Source organism: Scleropages formosus, chromosome 2 (assembly GCF_900964775.1).
Source record: "Scleropages formosus chromosome 2, fSclFor1.1, whole genome shotgun sequence".
Taxonomy (NCBI): Eukaryota; Metazoa; Chordata; class Actinopteri; order Osteoglossiformes; family Osteoglossidae; genus Scleropages; species Scleropages formosus.
Genome location: NC_041807.1, coordinates 2,758,930 through 2,786,621, shown reverse-complemented (window position 1 = coordinate 2,786,621; position 27,692 = coordinate 2,758,930). Strand labels below are relative to the sequence as shown.

General features: G+C 50.2%; 1 protein-coding gene across 3 annotated transcripts; it reads left to right on the top strand.

The window, feature by feature from the left end:
• The first annotated feature begins 144 nt into the window (after positions 1 to 144).
• ccdc50b (coiled-coil domain containing 50b) lies at positions 145 to 27,659 on the top strand. Of its 3 annotated transcripts, XM_029248075.1 has the most exons (13): positions 145 to 256; positions 1,426 to 1,512; positions 11,263 to 11,325; positions 11,504 to 11,627; positions 11,869 to 11,959; positions 20,932 to 21,034; positions 22,486 to 23,730; positions 24,489 to 24,604; positions 24,686 to 24,763; positions 25,156 to 25,290; positions 25,673 to 25,776; positions 26,652 to 26,746; positions 26,957 to 27,659. In XM_029248075.1, the coding sequence occupies exons 2-13, from the start codon at positions 1,458 to 1,460 to the stop codon at positions 27,100 to 27,102; spliced, it is 2,355 nt and encodes a 784-aa protein (XP_029103908.1). In that variant the 5' UTR covers positions 145 to 256; positions 1,426 to 1,457; the 3' UTR covers positions 27,103 to 27,659. The 3 variants fall into 3 exon arrangements, with proteins under 3 accessions (XP_029103908.1, XP_029103910.1, XP_029103913.1); XM_029248077.1 differs by lacking the exon at positions 11,263 to 11,325; XM_029248080.1 differs by lacking the exon at positions 22,486 to 23,730.
• The last annotated feature ends 33 nt before the right edge of the window (positions 27,660 to 27,692 follow it).

Here is a 27,692-nt window from a genome sequence, read left to right as displayed (position 1 = left end):
CTCCACTTCCAGTTACCGCGCGAATTCCTGCCGGGTCTATGGAATTGGCGATTTTCTAACCGTACGAAGTTTGTCCCTGTCGGCCGCCGTCCGCCCGACTCGCTCCGCTCCGCTCGCGGGGCCGATCCACACGGGCGGGATCGCGGCGCGATTCGATCGGCGGCGGCGGCGTCTGCGGAGAGAGGGCGCAAAAGGCGAGGGAACCGGCACCAGACAGGAGGCTTTCCATGAAGACATCACACACTGCGGACGTCGGGTAACTAAACAACACTCCCACAATGACATCCGCGCGCGTTTTACTCTGTGTACGTGCGGTGTGTGTGTGTTTGTGTGTGTGTGTGTGCGTGCGCGCGCACCAGCCGTAGTGCCGCACGATCCGTGTAGCGATGATGTTTCTGCAGGGGGTGGGTGACGGGTCCGTGGGGGGGCGGGGGTGTATAACGTGTTGATCGTTTTACCCCGTGGGTCGGCTCTCCTGCTTGAGTGTGTGTGAGTGTGTCCACCCCTAACTGCTGGTAATGGATTTATTAAATAATTTAAAGAACGCGGAAGCTTTTCCCTTATTGTTTCACGTGACGTGTGTGGTTTTGGACACACACACACACACACACACACACACACATACACTCTGATCGCCTCGTGTTGTGCGCTGCACGCGCACGTGACGGTGTGTTTGCCCGGGTTCCGACGGGGTCGGTGCAGGTCGGTACCCAAAAAAGCAGGCTTTTTTTTGGGCTCAGAACCCAGGACGTGTTTTGTCTCCTCCTGCCTGGGACGCAGACAGTCGCAGTGTCGTGTGGACACAGTCACTGGATCGATCCCTGCTTTTATTTCTCGTTATCAATACGTGATTTGTACCCTCTGCAAGGTGCCCTCCCTGCCATCCTAACCTCGTAAGCTGCTTTGGAGAAAAACATGTAAAGGGATCCAGTAAAAATTCAGCAGATCTATGAATGTGTGGACGATTGCTGTGGTTAGAGCTACTGCCTTTGGACCCAAAAGGTCGCAGGTTCGATTCCCGCCCTCCGGCTGTAGTACCCCGGAGCAAGACACTTACCCTAAATTGCTCCAGTAAGAAAAATTACCCTGCTGTATAAATGAATAAATAATTGTACACTTGTAAGTGTAACACTTGCAACCTTAACATTTAAAGTCTCTCTGGAGGAAATCGTCCGCTAAATGAATAAATCTAACTGTACTTTTAGCCAAGGCTTTTCTCTAAAGTGTCCTGAAATGTGGGATTTGCACTCTAATCTCCTTAAAATGATTTTCCCCTTCATACATCTGAGTAAATCCACGGGGGCAGTCCAGGGTGAGTACCTTGATGAGTGGGATCCGAACCCCCTCCTTTAGGTGCAAGGCGGCAGCCCTAACTTCGTACTCTACCTGGTGCCCCGATAACGCGGTGTGTCTGACCGTCTCCAGGTGCGGGCCATGACGCCCTGAGCATCAAGCGGATGGTCATGGCGGAACTGGAGGTGGATCAGTCTCACCTGCCACAGGTCCAGGAAGGTAAGGCTTCCCTGCTCGGGAGGAGCAGGAACATCTCTGCAGGAGTCCTGCGAAACACGTGTTTCTTCACTCTATTCCCGCTGAGGATCTTCATATACGGATCTTGTGCTCGTGGATCAGGGCAGATCAGATCATAATGGTCATATGTCGTATTACCTGCCTGGAAGACTCACGCCATCGTAGGAGAGCTCTGCTGAAGTGTGTACCTTCCAGCGTCGGCAAGTCCTCTGGGACGTGCGACAGGGTCTGAGCTGCCAGACGTGCATTTCGGCAGCCTGGGCGCAGATGAGAGCGTGGAATGCGGTCGTCGTTCTAGAGACGGCACCTCTGATTAGCGATGGGAGACGGTCCCGAGACGCGCTCGCCCACGCTTTGACTCAGCCGCCGGAGTGAAAAGGAGATACTGCACTCATCATAAGAATATATACAAAATATAGATTTGAAGAGGTAAATGGTCCCTTGAACCACATCAACCTCACGGGTGACATGTGCGCTGTCATAGTGCTGCTGTGCCCAGGTCAGCCTGGGCTCTGCTCTCACATGTAACTTAACCCTCTGTTTTCTGTGCCGGCTCCCGAAATGCACAATCCTTCTGCAATTTTTCTTTTTCTTTCACTTTTACATTTACGTGTTTCTGTTCTGGAAGAAGAACGCTGATTCCCCCCCCCCCCCGCAGGTTGCTCTTTAATCTCACATAGAAGTGACGAACCCTCCCATAAAAAGTCCTTTCCTTAATTATTCATGTGGTTACGGTTTACATTTATATTTATTCATTTAGATGACTTTTTTTTTTTTTTTTTCCCCCCCTGAGTCTTGGCCTACTTAAATTTATTTATCCATTTATACAGCTGGGAAATTTTATTGGAGCAATTTAGGGTAAGTACCTTACCCAAGGGTACTGCAACTGGAGGTGAGGTTCGAACTGGTAAGCTTTCGATACAAAGGCAGCTGCTCTAACCACTACGCCCCCAGCAGTTGGTTGTACAAACATCTTTTTTTTTTTTTTTGGTTTACTCAGATACAGGATATGCTGTGTGAGGGATAATGTTTGTACGTGGAGTCTTGCTGTTGCTGTTTTTAATAAACCTGCATAACCGCACTAATTAGACTTGAAATTGCATGCTTTCTGCTTTCAGTAAAGATACCCAGCAGTGTGTCAGTATTGTGGGCGGCGAGATATGCGTGTGCTCTTTATAAGTACTAGTAATGAATATGAAACGAATCGATATTTGAAAATAAAAAAAATTCTTATCCCGAAGGCCGGAGGAGCTCGGCCAGGGCGCGCGCACGAGAATATACGGCGCCCTTATGACAGGCATTTGTGTGTTCTCTAACCCAAGGCCTCATGTGTCTCCCACAGGGAGCTCCTTTTCCTTCCCGCTCCCCATTGTCCTGTCCTGTGTGAGGACATACGGACGTGCTCCAACAACACTGGGGAAAACAAAGCCGCCCCCCCCGGCGGTCCCGGTCTGGTCCTCCGAAACGGTGCATCGAACCCTCCTACGAGGTCGTTCGCCCCGGTCCTTTCTGCTCTGTGCTGCCAGGTCGTCCGCCCGGCTTCTCCAAGGGCTCCTTTGCTCTCGCCTTTCCCTTTAATCTGGCTGCTCGCAGCCTTTTGCTTGCGTGATTAACTTGAAAAACGGGTTCTCTGTTCTTTGAACGCCGGCGATAATCTCTGGCTGCGCCCATCCCTCGCCGCTCAGCCAAGTCCCTCTTTGTTGCTTTTTGGAACTCCTTACCATTCCCTCTGCTTATATATAGTGTTTGTTTCTGAAAAAATCCCCTAACAGCTGGACACGCACTGAGAGCAGCACCCCCCACACCTCCTGCTCCGTATCCTGTGTGCACAGGATTTTCCCTAAGGAGACCCCCCCCCCCCCCCCCCCCCCCCCCCGACACCGCACTCGAGCAAAATTTCAGACGTGTGACACCGGCTTGACCCCCTTTCTCTCCGCTGCCGTGTCTCTCCCCTCCAGGGCCAGATATTTATATCGGCTCGCTCCGTGGGAGCCGGTGGGACCAAATTTAGTCAAAGCACCACTGTGCGGAGGAAGGAGGAATGGGGGAGGGTTTGGAGGGTATTGTGGCTGTGTGGGGTGTCGGGGGGGGGGTGGAAGGTTGAGACCTAGTTTTCTGAAAACCGAGCACTCATCTCCTCACACCCCTCCACTCGTACCCTAACCCCCGCCAGCCAGCCAAGCATTCCGTTTCACTCATCTCATTATTATTACCATTATTTACTTTTATTAATTTATCCGACCCCCCCCCCCCCCCCCAAGTGACTTACAGCGTTAATGTACCTACAGTTATTTCCCCATTTATACAGCTGGGTAATTTTTACCGCAGCAGTTTAGAGTAAGTACCTTGCTCAAGGGTATTGCAGCTGTGATTCCAACATTCAACCTTTGGGTCCCAAGGCAGCAGCTCTAATCACTGCACTACCAGCTGCCGATGATGATAATAATAATAATAATAATAATATAAGCACTCTCTAGCTGTCGCCTTTGTCCAGTGCAACTTAAGGTGTTTTGTACATTAACCTGCTTACGGCTGTGTATTTGGGTGGGTGGGTTTTACTGCGGTAATTCAAGGTAAGTACCTCAATGAGGTGTACTACAGTGTGAGCGGAAATTCAGACGTGGGTCTTTCGGTTGCGAGGTGACTGCTCTAATCGTTACTCCCCCTGCTGACTCATGACTCCGTCACAGCGGCCGTGCAGCCGTTTCTCCTCAAAAACAGGCGCTGCTGCGTCCTTTCCTGCTGCCGTGCGTATTGTTACAAAGCGCATGTAATAAATGATGGTACGAGCCCTAAGTTCCGAGCGCATCCCAGTCGCAAGTGAAACGTTGCCTTTAAATAACAGGGGTTTGTGTGTAAGCAGCGTTTCCTCCCGTATGCTTTTGCTCACTTGGACTAATGGTTTTTCCTATGAATCCCAAATTATTCCCCGTGTAAAGCCGTCTCTCTCCCATAAACAGCGTTCCAGTTATTGCAGAAGTCGCTGATGCACTAAGTCACCTGGCTGGCATGTCGCGTGTAGGGCGCGCCGACCCTGTCCATATGGCCGCCTCCTTCCGTGTGTGCCCAGCCCCCCCGCTTGGACACGCACGTCTCCCCTTTGGCCATCTGCCCTCTGGGGCGCGTCTCACGTCGAGGGCAGGAGAAGATCCTGAGCGGCCGGTCTTCGCCGAGCTAATCCCAGCCTGGGCTCAAGCGAAAAGCAGCTGGATTAGGTCAGCGGCAGGCGGTTAATCCTGTTGGGAGGATAAATGAAGCTGCTTTTCTGTGTGCACGCGTGCATGCATGTGTATGTGGGAACGGCCAGAGATCCTGTTTGCAGGATATAGATAGATATCTATATAGATAGATAGATAGATAGATAGATAGATATACTTTATTGATCCCACAAGGGAAGTTATTATATGCCGTGGCCTTTGTAGCTGAAGGGTACGGGTTCGAATCTCGCCTACTGCTGCAGTACCATTGAGGGAGAAGAGAAAATGGTTAGTTAAATGAATAGAAGTAGTGGCGCCCGGGATGGGGGTTGGGTCGTTAATCATGAATGATTAAATTGAATGTTGTATTTGCAGAAGAGGGGGTGCGGTGGAGCAGCGGGTTTAACCGGGTCCTGCTCTCTGGTGGGTCTGGGGTTCGAGTCCCGCTTGGGGTGCCTTGTGATGGACTGGCATCCCGTCCTGGGTGTGTCCCCCTCCAGCCTTGCGCCCTGTGTTTGCGGGTTAGGCTCCAGCTCGCCGCCACCCCGCTTGGGACAAGCAGCTTCAGCAAGTGTGTGTGTGTGTGTGTATTTGCCGATGAAAGCAGTACTGGAGCGATTGCTTGTCGTTAGATGTTTCAGCTGCTCATGTAGCTGCGTTTAAAGCTCTTAAGGAACAAAAAGCAGCTTTCAGAATGCCCTGGCGCCTCTCTGCTCTAGTGTTAATGGGCCCCCCTTGACACACTGGGCTTTACCACACACGCAGTCATACAGGAGCTCTATCTGTTGGTGGTATGGAAAGACTGATGCTGCAGAGGTAATGAACACAATCAGCCGGGCGAACAGAAACCCTTTGTGGTTTTTTTTTTTTCCCCCCCCCCTGTTTTTCCTGGGTCTGATCCAGAGCAGCAGCAGCGCCTTCAGCACACCTCTTACCGGGGTAAGCATTTGCACAGCAGCACAGCTGTAGAGCCACGTCAGCTGCGCGGGAAACGCCAGCTCTCAGAGGAACGGGGCCCCGTGCCGCAGCCATCCCATCATCTCGCCCGGTGCAGCACCGCAGCACCGCATCACGCGATGGACCGGAACCATTTGTAGACCCGGGAGCTCCGCTCACTTTCCATAAATACCACATTACATGGCAGCCCATCGTAGTGGCCGCATAGTGGTTAGAGGCGCTGCTTTTTCATTCAAAGGTCCAACATTGGAATCCCACCTCCTGCTGTAGAACCCTTGGGCAGGGTACCTGCTGTAAATGGCTCCAGTAAAATTACCCAGCTGTATAAATGGGTAAATCAGTGTAATTTCATACATTGGTTCACCTTCTTTGGAGAAACTGTCAGATAAAGAAATAACTGTGAGCCGACGTGTGTCACGCTGCGTAAGAGTGTGTGTGCGCGCCGGGAAAATGGTGGCCATGATAAGAGGTCTGAAAGGGGAGAGGTGTGAATGGCCCCAGTGTGTCAGCAGGCTCTCGCTCACCACGACCCTTCAGCCGCATGTGGAATTCCACACAGCAAGGCAGGAATCTCAATCTGTTTGAGCGGGAAGGGTCCAAATCACAGCTGGTCGTGTAGTGCTTAGAGCCGCTGCCTTCGGACCCGAAGGTCGCGGGTTCGATTCCCGTCTCCGGCTGTAGTACCCTCGAGCAAGGTACTTACCCTGAATTGCTCCAGTAAAATTTCCCAGCTGTGTAAATAGTTGTAAGTACCTTAACATTGCAAGTCGCTCTGGAGAAAAGCATCAGCTAAATGGGTAAATGTGAAAGTAAATCAGCCGCTCAGGGTTCGAGGTCATTTTCGTTAGGACCGCTTTGGAGCGCTGTCAGACTAAAGGGACGGAACGGAGATGCCTGCAGAATTCTTTGTGTGTCAGTTGTGGTTAAGTCAACCGGAAACACAAGAATATTACAAGTACGTAAAGCGGGAAGGGTGGTGTAACAGTACCGCGGTATGGAAGTCCGAATGAGAGACAGGGTTTCCCAGTTCTGCTGCTTTTGATCCTCTGGCCACGCCTGCTTCACGTCACCTGGATCTCAGCATGAGTGACCACCTAGATCACTTATTAAATACTCAAAGTCAAAGGCCCTTGATCCATTGTTACAGGTGCGAGGTACAGCATGCCGAAATATGTTTTCTTTAGTCAATCCGCATGCGGATTTAAACGTTATTTCCACTCTTTTAGTTCAGCAACTTTTACACACACACACACACACATTTTCAGAACCGCTTGTCCCATACGGGGTCACGGGGAACCGGAGCCTACCCGGTAACACAGGGCGTAAGGCCGGAGGGGGAGGGGACACACCCAGGACGGGACGCCAGTCCGTCGCAAGGCACCCCAAGCGGGACTCGAACCCCAGACCCACCGGACAGCAGGACCGAGGTCCAACCCACTGCGCCACCGCACCCCCCAATCAGCAACTTTTAATTAATATAAAATTTGGATCGAGAGAAGAAGCATATGGTCACTGTAGGAAGTGGTGCACAATTTTTTTTTAAAAATTTTTTTAAATCTTATGCCACAGCTGTCCCATTCTAAAGGGATTTAAAGGTAAAAGGAAATACCGCCGTACGCAACAAAGCCGCTGTTTGTCCGTTCGGACCGAGAGCAGGGTCGTTCATTGTGAACAGGACCCTTGCACAGAATATTCAAAGAGCGCAGAATGAATACGGAACAAAGAAAAGTCAGAAGCGATGCAGTAATGCCAGTTTATTATACTGTATGTCAGAAAATCCTGAGAACCCCGTTGGGTGCAGATGAGAGGGGAACAAAAACTCCCATGAAAGGGGTGAGGAGGGAAAAAAAAAAAACGTCCCGGGTTTCTGGTTCCTCCCCTCTAGGTACAGCAGCTGTGGAACAGAGAATATGAAACGTGCTGTAAATTCCATCACTCGACCCTGTGCGTGGAGACAACGGAGGTGTGCGCATGTTGTCATATCGCTGCCTTTTATGCCGTCGGCTGACAGGTGTTACCGACAAGAAATAAGATGCTTATGAGCTCTGTCCTCGATCGGCGGGTTTTTCCATCAGTGCTTTTTTCGAAGGTCTTTATTTCCACAGAAAATAAATCAAAGCACATTAATAACGTCTGGATTTGCGAAACTGCTTGAAATGGGCGTTTCGGCCTTGTTAGTTTTGCACACCTGCAAATCTCATTTGAGACAGCAGGTGGCGCAGCGGTTAGAACTGCTGTCTTTGGACCCCAAGGACCCAGGTTCGAGTCCCACCTCCTGCCGTAGTACGCTCGGTCAAGGTCCGTTACAGCATAAGCAATGCACCCTGTACCCTAATTTGCTCGGGTAAAAATTACCCTGCTGCATAAATGGGTAGGTTGTTGTAAGTACCTTATGACTGTAAGTTGCTGTAGAGAAAAGGATCAGCTAATCGAAAGAATGTAAGTGTAAAATTGAAAATGAGCACCATCCAGGATGCCCAGCTGTCTGTGTCAGTGGTGCGATGGGATGCCGTGAGCCAGTCGACACGCTTGCGGAGGGGAACCGTGTCCGCCAGCCGGTGCTAAATCGGAGCAAGTGGGCCATGTTCAAACAGGCACCACGCCTCATAGACTACGGCATAGCCCTGACTCGGAACGGTGCGCTCAGCAGAATGTCGGCGCTCAGAGGTGGCTGGCGGCGCCGTTTTCCACGTTCAGCCGCTCCGGGCCTGGAAACAATGAGGCTTTCAGTGCTCTGATCTCGTCCCTCTCCTGACCCAGTTGGCAAGCCGATCTCGCTGCCCACGTACAGCCCCGGCGAGGCGGCTGCTCTCCACTGAGCGGTGGTTGGAGCGCCACCGTGTCCCAGTGTGCCCTTGCCCTCACCCTGCCCCTCTCTGCATGCGTCTGCATACAGTATGAGTGGCGCTGGTCGCTGGGTAGGGATGGGTGTGGCCTTGCCCGGTTGTGGCTCTCAAACGGCGCCAGCGTCAACTCCGCCGGGAGCGGACGGGCTCAGTGAAAAGCTCACACATACACAGCAACACACACCACCCTTAGCCTTTCTGCACTTCTTACTTTACTCTTTTCCTAACAAAGCTATGATGTTAGGAAGTTTTGAGTCCAAGCAAGTCGTTTTTTTTCATACTGCCTTAATTCTTCATGGTATGGATTCAACAAGGTGCTGGAAACGTTTGAAGTTTGAACTTCAGCAGATCGCCTTGACCATGTCAGCATGCCTAAATGCATTGAGATACTGCCATGTGATTGGCTGATTAGATATTTGCATTAACGAGCAGTTGAACGGGTGTACCTAACAAAGTGGCCGGTGAGTGTGTGTATATGTGTGTATATATACTCACCGGCTACTTTATTAGGTACATATGCCTAATATATATATGCAGTATATATAATAAATTTTTTATGTAAATGCATATGTATAATATATTATTGTCATTATTATTTATGCTATTCCAAAAAAGGCGCAGTGGTGCAGCGGCTTTGGCCGGGTCCTGCTCTCTGGTGGGTCTGGGGTTCGAGTCCCGCTTGGGGTGCCTTGTGACAGACTGGGGTCCCGTCCTGGGTGTGTCCCCTCCCCCTTCAGCCTTGCGGCCTGTGTTGCCGGGTTTGGCTTCGGCTTGCCGCGACCTCACTTGGGGCAAGTGGTTTCAGTCAGTGTATGTATGTGTGTTATTCCAATCTTTTTTTGCATTGAGCTAATATTTTAAAACCACATCTGATGAAGGTAAAACTCAGTAACCTTTAGGGAGGGAACAGCGCATTTCTTTGATTGTGTGGAGGATATCCCGTTTATTTTCGGACCCTCTGCGCACACCTGGCTGATGGCTGCGGCTTGGAGGAGGAGAGACGATGTTACCGTGCCGGTCAGGTCCCTTTTAAGCGTGAGTCCAGTTCTCTATTGCTGGTTACTGTTCATAATTTAATAAAGATTTACAGATTATTTGGATTGGGATTGGGAACCCTTATAATGGCAAAGTTACCCATGATCACGTATATAATGCATTTATTAATGATTTGTGTTCAGAAACCTAGACGTTCGATTTAAAATGTCATCGAGGTTACCTTTCACGGGGAATCTGTAGAATAACTGGAGTGTTTGACCGAGGAGAAGGTCGAAAACGACTCGGTCGTGCGGGAAGCCTAAGAGTGGATGTGCGCTCATGCAACGCTGCCGTCGTACACGTCACCCGCTGTGTGGTAGGTGGACACACAGCAGGTGGATGAGCACTGGGATTATTCTCAAAACAGATCATTAATAAAGAAGAAAATGCACCACAATAAGAGGTATGCATTATCACGGATAACTTTGCAGTTATAAAGAATCCCGGTTCCAGTAGTCTGTAAAGTTTATTAATTAAATTATTAGCAGTAACACAGTGACCCGAGCATTCGAGAATGTTGTAGAGCAATATGGATTGATTACGGATGTGATTTAATCGTGATGTTTCGTCTCGTTTGGGTGCGGGCAGAGCAACGCCGTCGATCTGGATCTTTAAGGCCATGACTGTTAGATTTCCACCAAGGTTTTTCTAGTGAAAGGCTTAGGGTTTAGGTATAAATACTGTTGATTTGCCTTCTGACGGTTTGTGTTTGGAACAGCTGGTAGTGTAGTGGTTGATGCTGCTGCCTTTAGACCCAAAGGGCGTAGGTTCGAATCTCACCTCTAGCCATAGTAGCCTTGAGCAAGGTGCTTACCCTAAATTGCTCCAGTAAAAATTACCCAGCTGTATAAATGAGTAAATAGTTGTTGGTAAATTAACATATTCAGTTGCTTTGGAGAAAAGTGTCCGCGAGATGAATAAATGTGTTTAGCAGGGAATATTGAAGTTTTTTTTTTTATTGGGTGTTTCTTCATCTGCTGTTATAAATTGTACAGATTTCAACGAATCTGCTGTCTGCAAGGGTTCTTGCCGCCCTCCGCTGTTATATCACTCTTTGGAGTTTTGGGCCACTTCAGCGACTGCCCTCCACTTTTTCATTTACATTTATTTACTTAGCAGATGCTATATAAATAATATGTACTGTTATCAGCCCACACACCTTATTCACCAAGGTGATTTACACTGTTAGATACACTACTTATAATGGGTCACTCATCCATACATAAGTGGAACACACATACACTCTGTCAGTCACTTACTAGGGGTGAACCTGAACGGCATGTCTTTAGACTGTGGGAGGAAACCAGAGCACCTAGAGGAAACCCATGCAGACACAAGAACACACAAACTCCACACAGACTGAGCAGGGATCAAACCCATGTTCTCTCGCACCACCCAGGCACTGTGAGGCAGCAGCGCTACTCACTGTGCCACCATGCAGCCCGTTAGTGAGCACCGCTGTCTTTTTGTAACGTTTCTGCTGTGCATCACATGGCTTTTTCCCAGGGATGCGTGTAGTTTTGCCTTTTGAGCCCGAGAGCAAACACAGGAGCGATGCAGTTGCCCTCAAGCTGCAGCTCTCTGCCCTCCTCCAACACGACTCATCTTCTGCACTTGTGGCTCTTGGGTGTCTCTGTGTTTTGGAGGCTGCGATGACTGTGTTCCACTGACGCTCGTTGCTGGGTCATGTTTTCCAGTGTGTCAGTGTTTCTCCACGCTGGAGGACGGGGCCTTGGCTCATAGTCTGCAGGAGCAGGAGAGTAAGTAGAGTAAATCAGAGTCCATCAGAGTCCATCCTCCCGGTGCCTGATTACCTGTGCATCCCTGTATGTTCCCCACCCCTTTGCCGTTCACGGAAATAAATTAAAAAAAAAAAAAAAAAAATGTCACAAATGCTGTCGTGCATCTGACTTACCCCTCTGGCCCTGTGCTTTGCAGTCGAGCAGTACTACAGCGCCAACGTGCAGAAGAACCAGCTGGTGCAGAATGACATCCGCATTGCCAGGCAGCTGCAGGACGAGGAAGAGCAGCAGGCCCGCCAGAGCAGAGCCTCTCGACGACTGTGAGCGCTCGCGCCTGTTATTACTAATATTGGTGTTTTTATTTAGCACCGTCGCTCGTAATTTTACACGTGCATATCCCGGCTGGACATTGTGCCCCAGCATTTTAATGACTTTCTTGCACAAGGTTATTATATGTGAGCTCCTACTGGGACTTGAACCAGCAGCCTTCAGGCTGCAGATGTTTGTCAGCACCCACAGTTTAACTTGCATGCAAGCGCGCACGTATACGGTGTTTTGCAGGGAGGAGCAGGACTCCGAGTACGCACGCATGATCCAGGAGGAGATCGAGAGGAACGCTGAAGAGACACGGAGGAGGGAGCAGGAGGATGAGGTACGGGACGGGACGGCAATCGTGCCCTGCCTGAAATCTGCACCAGTGAAGGCGGGAACCGCCAGTGACGTTTCCTAGATGTCTGACTAGTTCACTTTATACCTTCTGTAATACTGCATCTGTACTGTGTCCAGGTTTCCACTCAAAGATACTGTCTCGAGCTACATGCCCCGACCGCAAGTCTCTTGGGTTTCCCTTAAGCTGTGGCAGTGCACCGCAGCGTCTCTCCTCCTTTGGTGTTAAGATCATGTTCCACCTGGAACTGATCCCCAGTATTTAACATTCAGATGATGCGATGTATTAATTAGGTTTACTGCAGCGTACTCGACTGGGCTCAAAAGATATGGCGATCTCAGTGACACTACACTGACACAATGTGAAATAAAACGAAACGGGAGGTAACGGCATGTACGAGTTCCGCAGCACCCTGCGGACGCACCGACGCCCCGCTGATTTCCCGCACGGCGTGGCTCTCGCCGCGTCTTATTAATATTTGCTAATTAACGGAATCAGCAGTCATCTGCTATTTAGACCAGCACGGTATGTTTTTAAGGGGAGGGGGCTCCAAAACTGTAACGCCAAGCTGTTCATCAGCGCAACCCAAGGGGAACGCTTTTCTTCATGATGCGTTCTGCTGTGTGTTGTGCTTTTCCTGCTGGTGAGCCTTTAATTTTTAACTTGGCTGATTGCATTAGTGTGACGTTCCCTTGCCCAGTGCGTTTTCATCTCCTTCACCTCGACGACACCTTTGAGCGAGCCCGAGGATCGGGGACCCTCTGGAGTCGCGAACGCAGGTCCGAAGAATGTTGCTGAGCCCGGCACGACTGTTTCAGTGATGAAGTGGGAGTGTGCGCCGACAGGCACCGCTTCGGCACAGCGCTGGCAAAACTTATTCGCACGCTCGTGGAGGTCAGAGCTCAGCCGCAAGGGCAGCCTGGGAGCAGTTTGTTAGATAATTACAGCTGTAATTGACTCTAGGACATTGGGCCACAAACTACAGATATCCTGAGTAAAAACAGTAGGAGAAACACGTCTGACAAACGGGACCACACAGACAATAGGCAGTAATAATAGCGGTAAAAATAACGAATTCTTGCAAACGTAGTCCTGTTAACCTTATTTTCAAAGGGCCTTTGACAGGGTGTATTTTAGAGGGGGAGAAAAACTGAACAACATAATAAATGGAAATGAAAGAAGCTGAGATTTCCTAATAAAGTACCGACCGAAGGAGCAATAGTAAAGAAATGATCGGGAGTGTCTCCGAGACTCAGGTGAGGGTTCTGTTGTACACGTCCCACCAGGACAGTTTCAGTCCGTAGAGTAACGCTCAGGAATAAAGAAGCGCTCCTTCTGCAGCACTCACCTGCTCTCTGCGCCAGTCAGCTGGGGTCTGCTGCCGGGGGCCCCGGTGCATTATGGTCCGCCCATAATTTTCTGCCTTTCTGTTCATTGAAGTTCGCCGTGAGAATGGGCTCTTTGTTCTTCCCAAGTGAGGGGTGTCAGTGTTGGCTGGCAGCACAGATGGAGGGTGGTGAAGAGCGAAGTGCGGGGTGGCCTTGGCCTGGGTGATCATTAATCCACCTCCTCTAGGTGCCGTTACGGCCTTGAGTTCTTTGATTCCCCCAGAAGGAGAGAGGGAATGTGCCCTGGGACTCTAGCTGTTGGCTGAGTTGGAAAGGACTAAAGCACTAATGAGGGACTGAAAGGGGCAGCTGGTAGTGTGGTGCTTAGAGCTTCTCCCGTTGGACCCAAAGGTTACAGGTTTGAATCCCACCTCTGGCGGTAGTACCCTTGAGCAAGGTACTTACCCTGAATTACTCCAGTAAAATGACCCATCTGTATAAATGGGTAAGTAATTGTAAGTTGCTTTGGAAAAAGGCGTCAGCTGAATTAATCAGTGCCACGGTCTTTTTATATCTGAGGAATTGGAAAAAAGTGTAGAATTTGAAAACCCTTTTCCTGGTCTCACTATTATGTATTTGCAACTAGAGGCGGTGATTTATTTCCAGATCTCCGCTCTTCACGTGCAGAACGAATTCTTACAATGTGTGCTTTGCAAACGGGGCTCTCGGATCTGAGTGGCAGAGCTTCACTCCTCGCCGGGCCTCCCCTTCTTGTCCTCTGCCAGCATCTTTCTTGGTGGTGTCAGCCGTCATCCTTTCAACCCGCTCTTCATAGCCGTGTGAGGCACGTGTCCATATCTGTGTGTTTCAGAGCTAATTCATTTAGTGGGACTGCAGCTTCTCACACAGCAGGGATCATCGAATTTAAAAAAAAAAAAAAAAAAAAAAAAAAAAACAAAAACAAAGGTCACAAGTCAAACCCTGGAAGCAAAATTGTTAAACATGTCAATCGCCTTCATAAGACTCATGTTTATGATGATTTTATTATCCTCCGGCCAGTTTCCAGGGAGTTCTATCGCCCTCAGCGGTGTCTTCATGTCGTAGCTTATTAGCATGGGTAGCTTATTAGCCTGAGGAGGTTTCATAAACGGACGTCTCTTAAGTGATCACAGTTTGCAAGAGAACAAATAGTTGCACTCGTTTCTTTTTAGTTTTCAAAATTAGATGTGCCACGAGCACCGTATACCCGCGTGTCGATTTTGCAGCGCGCGGCGTTGATGTACGCGCCGCGTTAGCGTACGCGCGGTGTTTGCGTTTTATAGCTGCTGTGTCCAACAATAGAGCTGAGTGCTCTAAACAGGAAATGGTACCAATAACCCTACTGCAGTTGTGCTTATTGGAATCGGCCACTGCTGAATGTGTGTTTGCCTCGGCCTGGGGAATTTTCTAGAAGCTAAATGTAGCATTTTTAAATGTAGCCGCTAAATGTTTCGTCATCGCAGGCAGTTGAACCATTTCCGCTGTGCTTGAAAGGAGATTAGGAATTCGGGAAGGATTGGTTGCGCGGTGACTGTTGGAGATCTTATTTAAGGGCTGCGCCCCGTTGACGAGGAAGTGTAGGTGTCATTCATGAAGGTCGGGCGAAGCGGCCGGCGAAGCCGCATCCAAGAGAGCCGTCGACCCCCCAGGAAGATGTAGGAAGCGTCTGCTCAGCGAGATAACCTTTGCTTCGACCTCAGAACTGGCGTCCTCTCCATGGCAGCCTCACTTGTGTTCGGTCCACCTTTTTTTTTTTTTTTTTTTTTTAACCGAAATTGGGCCTTGAGAGTGAGCTGCTTATCTTGACCTGTGGTTGATGTGTGACCTGCGTGACTCACTCCGCACTTCTGTTTCAGCGCCGCGGCGCTAGGCCGAGGCCTCTCTTCTGACGTCAAAGCAGACGAGGCGTGTGCCAGTGGGCCCCGTGCCTCTGCCTCTCTATGTGTGTGGATGAGTGGGTGGGTTGGAATTAAGGTGTGTGTGAAGGTGGGTGGGTGGCTGCAAGTTAGAGAAACGCCAGCCCTCTCCCTAAAGGCCACTGGTCACTGTTCTTTCTGATCCAGGGCAGAAAGCGAGATGTTGTGAACTCTTGCGTCAGTGGCGAAGCTCCGAGTGCAGCGACGGCTGAACCCTGTTGAGGAGGACAGCGCGCCGCCTCGATCTGTCCCTCTCCCGCGGTGAGACCTGTCGGGTCCAGCTCTCGGTGTCTCCGAGGACCAGCGGCCCGTTTCACTGTTTAAAATTACGCGTATAAACCAAGGATGAGCCCCTCTGCCGATGCGTGAAGAACTCATCCCGACCTCCTCTCTTTCTTCAAGAAGGCCGCTGACGCACGCAGCCGCTCTTCTTTCCGCTTGTCCCATCGCGCCACGCGACGGTCAGCGGACGTTAGCCTCAGTCACACAGAACGCGCTCAGCCTTCATTCGCTTTAAATTCTGCGCCGGAGGCCCGTCATGCTCCGACAGGTCAGTCTACGGCGGCGACGCCGCGGTCCGGTCGAGTCTTCGGGGGCCGGCGGAAACGGAGCTCGCGCCGTGCACGTTATGATTGCCGTGCTGCGTTCGCGTTAACATTGCACGGTGTTTTCGGTGAACCCCCCCCAATGCCCCCCCATGTAGTGTCACCCCCGCAATTAACTTTCCATTAGTGAGTAATATTGAGCTTACAGTTTCACCCAAACTATTCTTTGTCAGGCACTACTGAGAATTAAACACCTGTGTAGGATTAATTTATTTCACAATCCCACATTCGGTTATAAATACGTAGTTTCTCGCATGCTGCAAAATCCCGATTTCATGTTTTCAGTCTTCGAGTTGTTTACTGGCAGAAGTTCACAGAGGGTTACATCCCGGCCCCCCCCACCCCCGAGCTTTCGGCAGTACTGCCCCCACGTGGAGGTACTAGAGATTGTGCATGAGCGTTAAATCAAGAAGAAATAAACAGTCAGACCCACATTTTACGTGACTGCGTGGATCGATTAAGCTTTACTCATCATGTCTAAGTAACGTTGTGAATCGACTTGTTAATGTGCGTATGCCACACAAAAACAGCTGGATTAATATTATTAAACTGGCCTCGTAAGTATGGTAGATCTGCTGTCACGACTGAAACAATGTGATGGAAAGGCTGTGCGCAGGTGGAGGTGAGCGTCTGCTGCCGTCACACGCGGTCCCCTGCGTTAATTGTTCAGACGACTCGACCGCACGCAGCATGGGTTCGAAAATATAACGTGGAGGGTTCAGGGGAAACTCTGCGAGGAAAAAATGAGCGAATTGGGTTAAGATCACACCCAGGACGCCCCCAGGGGAAACTTGAAGTTCTGTTTTTGCAAGACCCTCTGTGCGTGTGTGGGGTGTGTGTGCGCGGGGTGTATCGCTGTGTTCGTCTGTCTGTTTTCTGTTTCCTTTGCGTGCCGTCTCACCACTGGGTTTACTCACCACACCTCCAGCCCCATCAAAGGTTTAATCTCTCACCCCGGTGCTACGATAGGCGAAATGTGCCGTTTTTTTTCCTCTTGGCGTCATCGCTCTTCGTTGGGCCTTCGGACTGTGGGCTACCGAGTGCTGCCTTGAGCAACAGATGCCTCGGACACCCTGACGTGGTCCTATTTGTGCATCTGCCGTGTTAGAAGCCCCTGCTCGTCTTACTTTGACTCAGGATGTTTCTATGTGAAGGGGGTGCGGTGGCGCAGTGGGTTGGACCACAGTCCTGCTTTCCGGTGGGTCTGGGGTTTGAGTCCCGCTTGGGGTGCCTTGCGGCGGACTGGCGTCCCATCCTGGGTGTGTCCCCTTCCCCCTCCGGCCTTATGCCCTGTGTTACCGGGTTGGCTCTGGTTCCCCGTGACCCCGTATGGGACAAGCGGTTCTGAAAATGTGTGTGTGTGTTTAGAGCCAGTGGATGCTGTATATTGCTTGTCTTCCTACCGCCCTTTGTAGAAACATGTATATGATTCAAAATGATGCAGGATACATTTTTATTCATAAAAAAAGATTAAATCACTTCTCTGTGTAAGGTGCTGAATGTCATAGTACCACAGGCCATTTCAGATCATTATGCTCTCTGTTCATACAGTATTTTGATTTATGTGGGCTGTCAAACATTATACAGGTAGGTACTCGATACATAAGCATTACATCAAATCTGCAGCTGATAATGTGTGTGTGTTTGTGTGTGTGTGTGTCTGTTAAGCTTCATATGTGGCTTATGTGAAGTAGGGGGTGGTGGGACCCTCTCCTGTGCTCATTCTGAATCTCTCTCTGGAATCATGATGTTGCCCGTGATACAGTTATAAATGTGCCGTGTAGAATTTGGTGAATTGCGTGCGTCAGGCATCCAGGGCGTGGGTTGTTTCGTGGACTTGCACCCATGCTGGGGTAGATAGATGGCAATCATTCTTATTATGAGAAGTAACGCCTCCATGCTGGAACCGCTGCCCCAGGCCTGGTCATTCTCACAAGGTCACGCGCTTCAGCGCGTTGCTCAGTTTGATATTAGAAATGATGGCTTTCAGTGTAGCTGCATACAGGTAGTGGATTTTGACCACTGCCTGTTGCTCCTTAATCATCCTGAATGATTGTCTTAACCCCATTTTGAACTTTTTTTTTTCCCCCCAACCCAGAGGGGTGTATTTCAGGAGGAGCAGAGCACTCGAACTCGCGTATGATGTCAGCCATGTGCCGTGGCGTTCTCGGGTACGAGGTTCGAAGTCAGTCCAACATCGATAGGATGAATCCGGTGCAGAACCCAAGATGTTCTGCATCGGTTTGAGTTGACTTTTTGTGGAAGATTATTGTTGCTTCACTCCTGCAGAGTGCCGGATGTTTTGGTAAATCTACACACTACTGATTGAGGTGGTCCAACGGGCTCTTTTCTTGAATTTACATAATTTTGTTCACTACACCACACTGAGTCTCCATCGCTGCTAAGGCCTCTCTAGAATCCCTCTGTACAAGGGCACAAATGGATTTACCGCTTCAGGGGGCTCTCGTCAGGCTGAAGTGATGCTTGCTAGTACTGTAGATCTTTTGACACCTAGAAGGGAGAGGTCAGCAGAGTATGATAGCGTAGTCAAAGCTGGCGACCATACCAGGAGTTAGTTTTACACAAGTTTTACACACATACATACTGCCTGACACCGTTTGTCATGGCAAACCAGAGCCTAACCCGGAAACACAGGACGCAAGGCTGGAGGGGGAGGGGACGCACCCAGGACGGGACGCCAGTCCATCGCAATGCACCCCAAGCAGGACTTGAACCCCAGACCCACCAGAGAGCGGGCACTGGCCCAACCCACCGCACCACCACACCCCCCTTTAAACCAGTTTTATTGCTATCAAAAATATCAGTTTAATGTGACAAAAAGAATGAAACTGCATTTAATTGCATGCCTATTATTTAGATTCTTATTTTTTAACTCATTTCCCTGTGAAAAGGCTGACAAATAAATGCATAGTGCTCGACCCCATAGTACTTATCCGGCCTGGACTTAACACTTGATGGTGAGTCAGAGGCGAACTGGCTTCTTAAAAATATTTTTTAACCAAATTTGTCAAGGAAGTTGTAACGTGATGATGCCAAACAGAGCAACTATCTGTTTGTCTACTTTTGTACGACTTCTGAGATGTTGACACATGTAAGAATGTGGTTTGCGGCACCTGAACGTTGCTTCCGGTGTTAGGGGTGTCGTCTGCAACACGCCGTTCTGTTTTGCCGCTGCTGCTTGTGGAGATTTACATTTTGCTGAGACAGGCTTGCTGTGGGGTTGCAGTGAAAATTGTTGTAATGGAACTGTTCAGCTGTAAATTGTTACGTAAAGCCCCCCCCCCGTGCGTCCTCCAGGTTAAATGTTCTCGTAGCACTGACGTCACCCAGCACAAGTTTCTCCAACTTTTTCAGCCTTTTCAGTTTAGCAACCTCTTGTCCAGCTCAGCCTCCTGCAGCAGATTGCTGTGTGACTCTCTCGCAGCCGACTGCATATACAGGGCTCCAAAGTTGCGGCTGTCTGACTGTCCAGGACAGGCAATTTGCATAAATTTACATTGTCGGACAGATGGTAATGGAGAGATGGCGAATAAATAAAGCTGAAGTAGTAAGAAATTTGATGCAGAAATGATGACCACCATCATAATAAGCTGCACCTGGTAGCGTAGTGGTTAGAACACCTGCCTTGGGATCTAAAGGTTAGAGGTTCAAATCCCACCTTGGGTTGTAGGACCCTAGAGCAAGGTACTTATCCTGAATTGCTCCAGTAAAATTAGATCAACGTTGTAAGCGACTCGGAGAGAAGTGTCAGCTAAATGAGTGGAGGTAAATGGATTATGTTGTGATGTGTTTTAGTTTCCCCGCGGTTGCGAAGCCCACAGACACACAGATCATCTGAAACAGCTTGTCCTATATGGGGTCGCAGGGAGCCAGAGCCTAACCTGGCAACACAGGGCATAAGGCTGGAGGGGGAGGGGACACACCCAGGACGGGACACCAGTCCATCACAAGGCACCCCAAGTGGGACTTGAACCCCAGACCCACTAGAGAGCAGGACCCAGCCAAACCTGTGCCACCCCCCATGCTCACAGACATGCGGAGTAAAAAGTGTCCTACGGCCACAGCTGTATGGGGAACTCTAAGGCCCAGGTGTGTGCCACCTAACGTCCGCTGCAGGGATGGAGCAAAGCAAGATCCAGAGCACAAAGACCTATGGAAGTGGCCTGGGAGTAATAACGTCAGGCTTTAGCACTGTTCCTCTCATTCAAGAGAGGGTCTGGAAATGTGGCGAAACGAATGGGCGAAAATTTAACCGAGGCGGGGTGCAAAGTTGGTGAAGAGTCAGCGAATGCAAATGAATACTTGTACCTGATATCGCTGCCAAGTGTGAATCCACCAAATGTTCATTTCGTTGCACCGAATACTAATGTAATGTCGATTGTCGCTGTCCTCTAGAATCACGTGTCTGTAACCAGATGTGCCCTTTTGTTGGTGTAATGCACTCTTGTGTTTTTCTGTGAGATGTAAGTGGCTTTGGTGGGAAGCATCTGCTAAATGAATCAATTTACATTTATTCACTTAGCAGACACTTTTCTCCAAAGCAACTTCTAATGAACTCTATGTAGTGTTATGAGCCCACACACCTTATTCACCGTGGTGACTTCCACAGCTGAATACACTACTTACAAGAGGTCACTCATCCATACATCAGTGGAACACACACACTCTCTCTCTCTGTCACTCACACACTATGGGGGAACCTGAACAGTATGTCTTTGGACTGTGGGAGGAAACCAGAGCACCCGGAGGAACTCCACACAGACTGAGCAGGGATCAAACCCACATTCTCTCACATCACCCAGGCACTGTGAGACAGCAGCGCTACTCACTGTGCCACCATGCCGCCTGTCAATTTTAATGTAGATTCCAATTAGTTCAGTCAGTGTAACTTGTAGTAGAAAGTACCGTAGTCTTATTCTTAGAAACCAGTTACTATGCGAATATTCACTTTCACTGGGACCTGAGTGTTTTAGTAAGATACTTCTGTGTCTGTGAATGAGTTTTGCCCAGGGTGATAAAATATGTTGATCGGCATCTTTTCTTGACAGGAAATGGCAAAGCGGTTGCAGGAGGAAGAGGAGATGGATATCAGGCAACAGAGGCTAGCCAGCGCTTACCACAGCAGTACCGAACCCTTTGCGCTCCCTGAAGGTAGTGCACCAGTTTAGCTCCACTCTTTCAGGTGTCGCCACACGTGAGCATAAAAACATAGCGGATCGCAACCCATAATGTCCACTTCTACTCCTTTGGGCTTTCACGCTGCATGAGGAATAAACCCGCCTGTTTGAAGCCGCTATACTTTGAAGTACATTTTCCGAAAAGTGGTTAAAATCACAGACGTGGAAAAGCATAATACCGGATACAGATGTGAATTCGGTGTTCGGAACCCCCCCCGGGTACGGTGATGTCGAGAAATGCAGTGTCGGTGTCTGATGGTGTAGACAGTTTCATGCAAACAGATGGGGAACATTTAAGGAGTCAGGAATCACAGGTGTGTATGTGTGGTGGAGCCTATTGCCATGATAGGTCTGTCCAGCTTCTATGATGGCAGTGGAAATCAGAAGAGCTTCCTACAAAACGCAGAGGCCTGCTGAGTTATCGGTGTGATCACCTGGAGGTGATTTAAGTGTGTATGCGGCGCCATGGAGCGTGTGTTAAGGATCCGTGCGATTGATTTGATTTCAGGAAGACGGGACACGTTTTACGCCGTTATCGCTCAAAATGTGGTCAGAAGGCACTCGCCATCGCTGGCCTTGTTTTGGAGCGACGTGTTGTTGAATGAATGAAATCTGGTTTGTTGCCGTTTCTTTGGGAGTGTGGAAAAAGTCCCAAAGTTGTAAAAATCCGACATGGTAGACTACCCCTAAAACCGAGAAAGCTCCACGGCGGTCACCTCATGGTTCCTGAAAATATTGAGTGCTGGGTTTCATTTCTCTATGAGCACGCTGGGAACACACACACACACACACAGACACACACACACACACACACACACACTGTCTGAGGCCGCTTGTCCCGAGCAGGGTCGCGGCGAGCCAGAGCCCAACCCGGCAACACAGGGCATAAGGCCGGAGGGGGAGGGGACACACCCAGGACGGGATGCCAGTCCGCCGCAAGGCACCCAAGCAGGGCTCGAACCCCAGACCCACCAGAGAGCAGGACCCGGTCCAACCCACTACGCCACCGCGCCCCCACACGCTGGGAATAATTAAGGGGAAAAAAATGTAACCGTAGCCATCGGTATTGTCAGCACCGCTGTTTCCACTTCACTCACATTCTGCTTTCTGATAGCGTGGCACATAATACTCGAAGGAACACATCTTCCATCTAACGGTTCTTCAAAATTTCTGCTGGTTGTAACGTACTCAGTTTTTCCACTGTTATATTGTTACATGCCTTTATGTACGTCGGCTGAATAGCGTACCTGTTAAATTGCGGTGACCGTTTTGCATGTGTTTCCGAAATGTGGCACCTCGCACCCCATTCCGCCTTCTGCCCCTGGCGGTGTTAGCTGTCCACCAGTGCACCAGCCTAACTCCACCGCCATTAACCCTTCTCTTCCCCCGCCCGCCTTGTGTTTGCATGTGTGGCTTTGCTGAAAGAATGTCCCAGTGTGCCTGCCCAGCCGTGTCCACCTCTACCCGATTGCCCCGGTCTAAGGGAGGACGAGAGCACAGAACAGAGAGGGGATGAAAGAGGGATCCCCAGGGGAAGCCCTGGCTACTGTGAGAGCAGCGGTCCCTACACACGGGCCAGCCGTGGCTCCCTCCCTGGAGACGGGCAGAGTCGCCGCCGCGGTCTAAGGCTCGATGGAAACCACCATCGGTCAGAAGGTTCAGAAGGCACCGCTGATGATGAGGCTGTGCCTTCTTACACTCAAGGCTATAGACTGGAGAAAATAGCCTCTGATGGTCACTGCCACACTCAGCACCACGAGGACCGCAGCCTCCGCATCAGCCGCACATCGGCGGAAAGGGATGCTGAAGTACGCGATCGGGAGGACGGGGTGAAATTGCAAAGGAGACGCAGTGTCAGAGAGGAGGGGTGCCCTCACAGCACCCGCCAGAGAGACTATGGGGAGGGAGGAGCTGACAGACATCATAGCCACCGTAGTAGAAGGAGAGAGTGTGTTAGGAGCTGGACTTACAGGGAAAGAGGGACAAAGGAGAAACGCGTCCATTTTAAAGATGAGGGGAGGCGTTATAACAGTTTCCGTGGTGATGACAGGGGAGCTTCCTCAGCAAGTGACGACGACTACTTCAGGGACCGAAGGGAGGCATCAAGACAGAGTTGCCGTGGCGATCTAAGGTGGGCAAGAGGAGATGGGAACAGGTTCGAGGAACGCAATGCCCGCCGCCGCAGCCAGTTTTTAAAAAGGGACGAGCCTACCAGGTGCTCTTACGGAGGCGAATTTCGAGACAGGAGGAGTAAGTCGGAGAGTGAGTGCTGCCGGGAGCGGACACAGAGTAGCAGGAATCGTGGGTACGGAGAGAGTCACAACGACTTTACAGTCCAGGAGGGCAGGGTCTACCAGCAGGGATACAGCAGCTCTGAGTACAGTGGTGATGACTGTCACCCCCATCGCCATGGAGAAGGAAGGGAGGTGGAGGGGCGGGGCCACAGGAGGAGCAGCAGAAGGAGTACAAGGGAGGGCGGGGCCAGAAGGGAGAGTCGTGGAGAGCGCGGGGTCAGGCGGGCCGAGAGCATGCGGTGGCCTTTGCAGCCCTCCAGCTCAGAGGAGGAAGGGGGACAGAGGGGGGACGGACGGCGGCCGGACCGTGTCCAACGCAGCAGCAGCAGCTTCTCCGGCGGCCGGGTTGCACCCAGGGCCAGACACAGAGGAGCAGGTAACCCAGCGCTCCACGCCGTGGAACCCAGCCAGCCGCATATGAGCTATGAGCCCAATCTCTTTCTACTCTCCGCAGGACAAATGTCCTCCTTAGAGTCTGTGCCCTGTCTTGGTTTCCCTGTTTGGCTCGTGTGCCCATGGGGGTCGCCTTGGGGAAGGTTCTCTGTCCATTCCTTTCCTCTTCCCCTCTACGAGAGGTGTGCGATTTCTCTACGTGGATCATCAGAAGTGCCTGCTGCTCTCAGATTATCATGCTTGGGTGGCTTCTTTCCAAATTTTCTCCCAGCTCTGTTTGTTCCCATGGTCTTGGGAACTGCTCGGAGAAGGGAGCTTCTTCTGCCGCTGCAGTGCTCGTTACATCGGTGTGGGAGCCTCCCTATTGACATGGACCTCCGGATATGAAGTCGCTTTCCTGTAGCGAAGGGGTGTCCGTGACTATAGGATGGACACGGTGCGTGGAATTCCACTGTGGCCCTGGGCTCATCTTTTAATTTATTACGCAGCGATAATGGCTTTGAAGGTGAAAATCTGCGCTGTTTCCTATTCGCACTTTTCTGACATTGCATTCTGGGGCACAGTGGAACCCACGAAACCTGCAGTCCTCCTAGGGCTTCATTGGGCAACCCCCCAAGTAGTGTCTCCCCATCTGGCTGCACGCTCTCTTCTGAGACGATGAGTCTGAATCACATGCTTGGCGCTCTGCTGAGCCCACATGGGCTCCACACCAACCAGCTGACCCACCCTGCTGCTTTGTAGGCGGTGGCCCACCACCACCTGGAGCGTCTCTGGAGCTGGGGGCCCTGCGGCAGGTGTTGTTGGACGAGGAACTGGCACGCCGCCTGCAGGAGGAGGAGGAGCGGCTGCTTGCGGAGGTGGGGAGAAGGATCCTCGTACCGCTCTCGTCCTGTTGGATGCCACGCGAACCTGGCGCTCACAGTACCGTGTCATTTCAGAGCCCACAATCTCACCCCAACCTAGAGAAAAACGAGCCTGAGGGAGACTTTCGAGTGGCCCAGGTGGCCCAGGATGAGGTGGGTGGGGGGTCGGGGTCACCTCTTGGCTACTGTGTACCATCTCGGTACACCTTGCGCTACCTCACCTGTCTCTGCTCTCTCTTGCGTAAACACTCGCTTATTTACCTACCTGTCATTCATTTACCGAACGTATTAACTTATTTTTTTCTGCATCTTCAATGCGTGTGTGTGTTGTATGCTGCTGTAGCCAAACAATTTCCATGAGGAATTAATCAATTTCCTTCAATTCAGTTCAACTCTAGTGTAATTGACAGAGCAAAGGCTTCCTGTAAACTTGTGTGACATTGCTTTAAATGAAAGTGCTGACTCAGCAACGAAGATCACCACCGTAGTGTCGGCGAAAGCAGGTGTCCTGCAACTTGCTCTTCACGGGGTGCTTCTTCTCGCAGGAGATTGCCCACTACATCCAGCACCAGGAGAGGCGCTCCCAGCGGTGGTCCCGTGACCTAGAGGAGGAGGGGCCGTGGCGAGAGCGCAGAGTCCGAGGGGATCCCTGCGAAAGGAGGACCGGTGCGGAGAGGAAGGTGTTTCTCGGAGTTAACCCTCTCTGATTACAACCTGTGTACGCACATACACACGGCAAGCCGGAACTTAACCCGGCAACACAGGGCACAAGGCTGGAGGAGGAGGGGACACACCCAGGACGGGACGCCAGTCCATGGCAAGGCACCTCAAGTGGGACTTGAACCCCAGACCCACCAGAGAGCAGGACACGGTCAAACCCGCTGTGCCACCGCACCCCCCCCCAAACTTTTTTTTATTAAAAAACTTGTAATTTTGTGGAATTTTGGCATCAGAAACGATGCAGTTAGGGAGTTGAAAAGGTTCTGAGGTTGACGCAGTTGAAAATGGGTCATGTATGCTGGGACTTGGAGGACTGATGAGGGTGATCTGCTCCTTTGGCAGGTTTCCCAAGCGCTGCGAGGGAGGCTGGACTCGGAGGGTCTCAATTCCCCCGGTGAAGACTGCTCTCCAGAGCACCAGCCCTCCAGCCCAGTGAGCACAGTGCCGTGAGTGCCAGCCGCCGTTCTGTCGCCGCTTCACTCAATACACACACACTTCAGCAGTGAATGACACGCACATCGTTCCTCTGTGGCCTCCTCCATGTGCGAAGTGAGTTCTTAGTCCAGTTGAAAAGTAAAATCATTTACGAAAAAGTAAGGGGAAACGGGTAACATGACAAATAAATCATAAAGTGCAGGATTTTTCACTAGTCTGTCCTGCAGACCTGCTGCTAAGTATAGGTGCAAATAAGAGCTGGTAGTGTAGTGGTTAGAGCTGCTGCCTTTGGCTCAAAAGGTCACAGGTTTGAATCCCACCTCCAGCTGTAGTACTCTTGAACAAGGTACTTAGCATAAATTGCTCTAATAAAGTTACTCATCTGTATAAATGAGTAAATAGGTGTTAAGTGCCTTAACATTGTAAGTTGTTCTGGAGAAAAGTGTCAGTTAAATGTAAGTATATTGGGTGATATAGCAGCACAGCAAGTAGTGCTGCTGTCTCACAGTGCCTGGGTGGTGTGAGAGGATGTGGGTTCAATCCCTGCTCAGTCTGTGTGGAGTTTGCATGTTTGTGGGGTGCTCTGGTTTCTTCCCACATGCGAAAGACATGCTGTTCAGGTTCTCCATAGTGTGTGTGTTCTACTGATGTATGGATGAGTGATCCAGTGTATCTAGCAGTGTAAGTCACCTTGGTGAATAAGGTGTGTGGGCTCATAATACTATGTAGAGTTCATTGGAAGCTGCTTTGCCAAGTAAATAAATGTAAATTTAAGTATAAACCATTTGCGCTGCTGACCTTGAAAGATTAGATTCTTTGTCGATGAGAGGTTTTTGCGATCGTGGTTTATGGTTCCTTGTGCCGGTTTCCTGACTTTCCACTGCAGGCCCACACAGCCCATGAAGAACATTGCAGAGGAGCTGGATCCCACATTCAAGGCCAAAAGGCGGGGGAGTAACCCATCTGGCCAGACCACATCAGGTTAGTGTCATTGCCGCATGCAGCGTGAGTCTTTCTGAGGCTCAGAATGCACCTTACTGTAATGTCCCACTTTATGATATAATGAATGGTCTAGTAGTGGGCATCCATTAAAAACAATCACAGCACAGCGAGTCAGTTTAAATGAATGGGTTCGAAATCACGCTGCCCTTGGCTTTTAAGACGATCGATGGCGATCCGTCCATTTCTCAGGGAACTGCCAGTCCAACTCGACTCCTCTCGCCGGCGTGTACGACTACGTGCAGGAGCCTACGTTCGTCCCGCCCACCAAGCGGCAAAGCAGCAAATCGGCGCGTCCCAAAGCCAAAGACAAGAAGGAGAGCTGCAAGCAGCAGTGACCTGCCCCTCTGTTGTCATGGTTACACGCAAAACCATAATTCCTCCCTTTGGCAAAACTGAAAATACGCTGCTTTTTGGTTCAGTTCTGTATCATGCGCCTTCTGATCTGAGATCAGCGATGGTTATCGGGGGGACTTAGACAAACGACAGTACTGTTGAGAAAACACTGACTAATTGCTGACTGCACACATGAAATGACAAGACATGTTCACATGTTATTACTTCAAAAGAGGAAGTACTGCATTTCTACGGAAAAACTATGCGGATGCTCACGCTCAGCGAGAAGAGCAAAAAAAGTGAAGATAGATCTCTAGGTTTTTCATAGTATTCTCCTGGATCAGATATTTTGGTTTTGACAATTTGTTCCATTTATTTAGAATTCGGATCTAGCTTTTGTGCAGTATACTGCGTAACGCGGGCAATGCCCTTGACCTTTGTAGAAATGGCTCCTAATTGTTTCTTTTTCTTTTTTTAAGTCGGAAAAATGAACAAAACTGAGTTTGTAGCACTACTCTTTACACTCAACACTCGTTTCAGGTTTTTTTTAAATTTTTATTTTTTAAACTAACACACATGCACTTTGATTCAT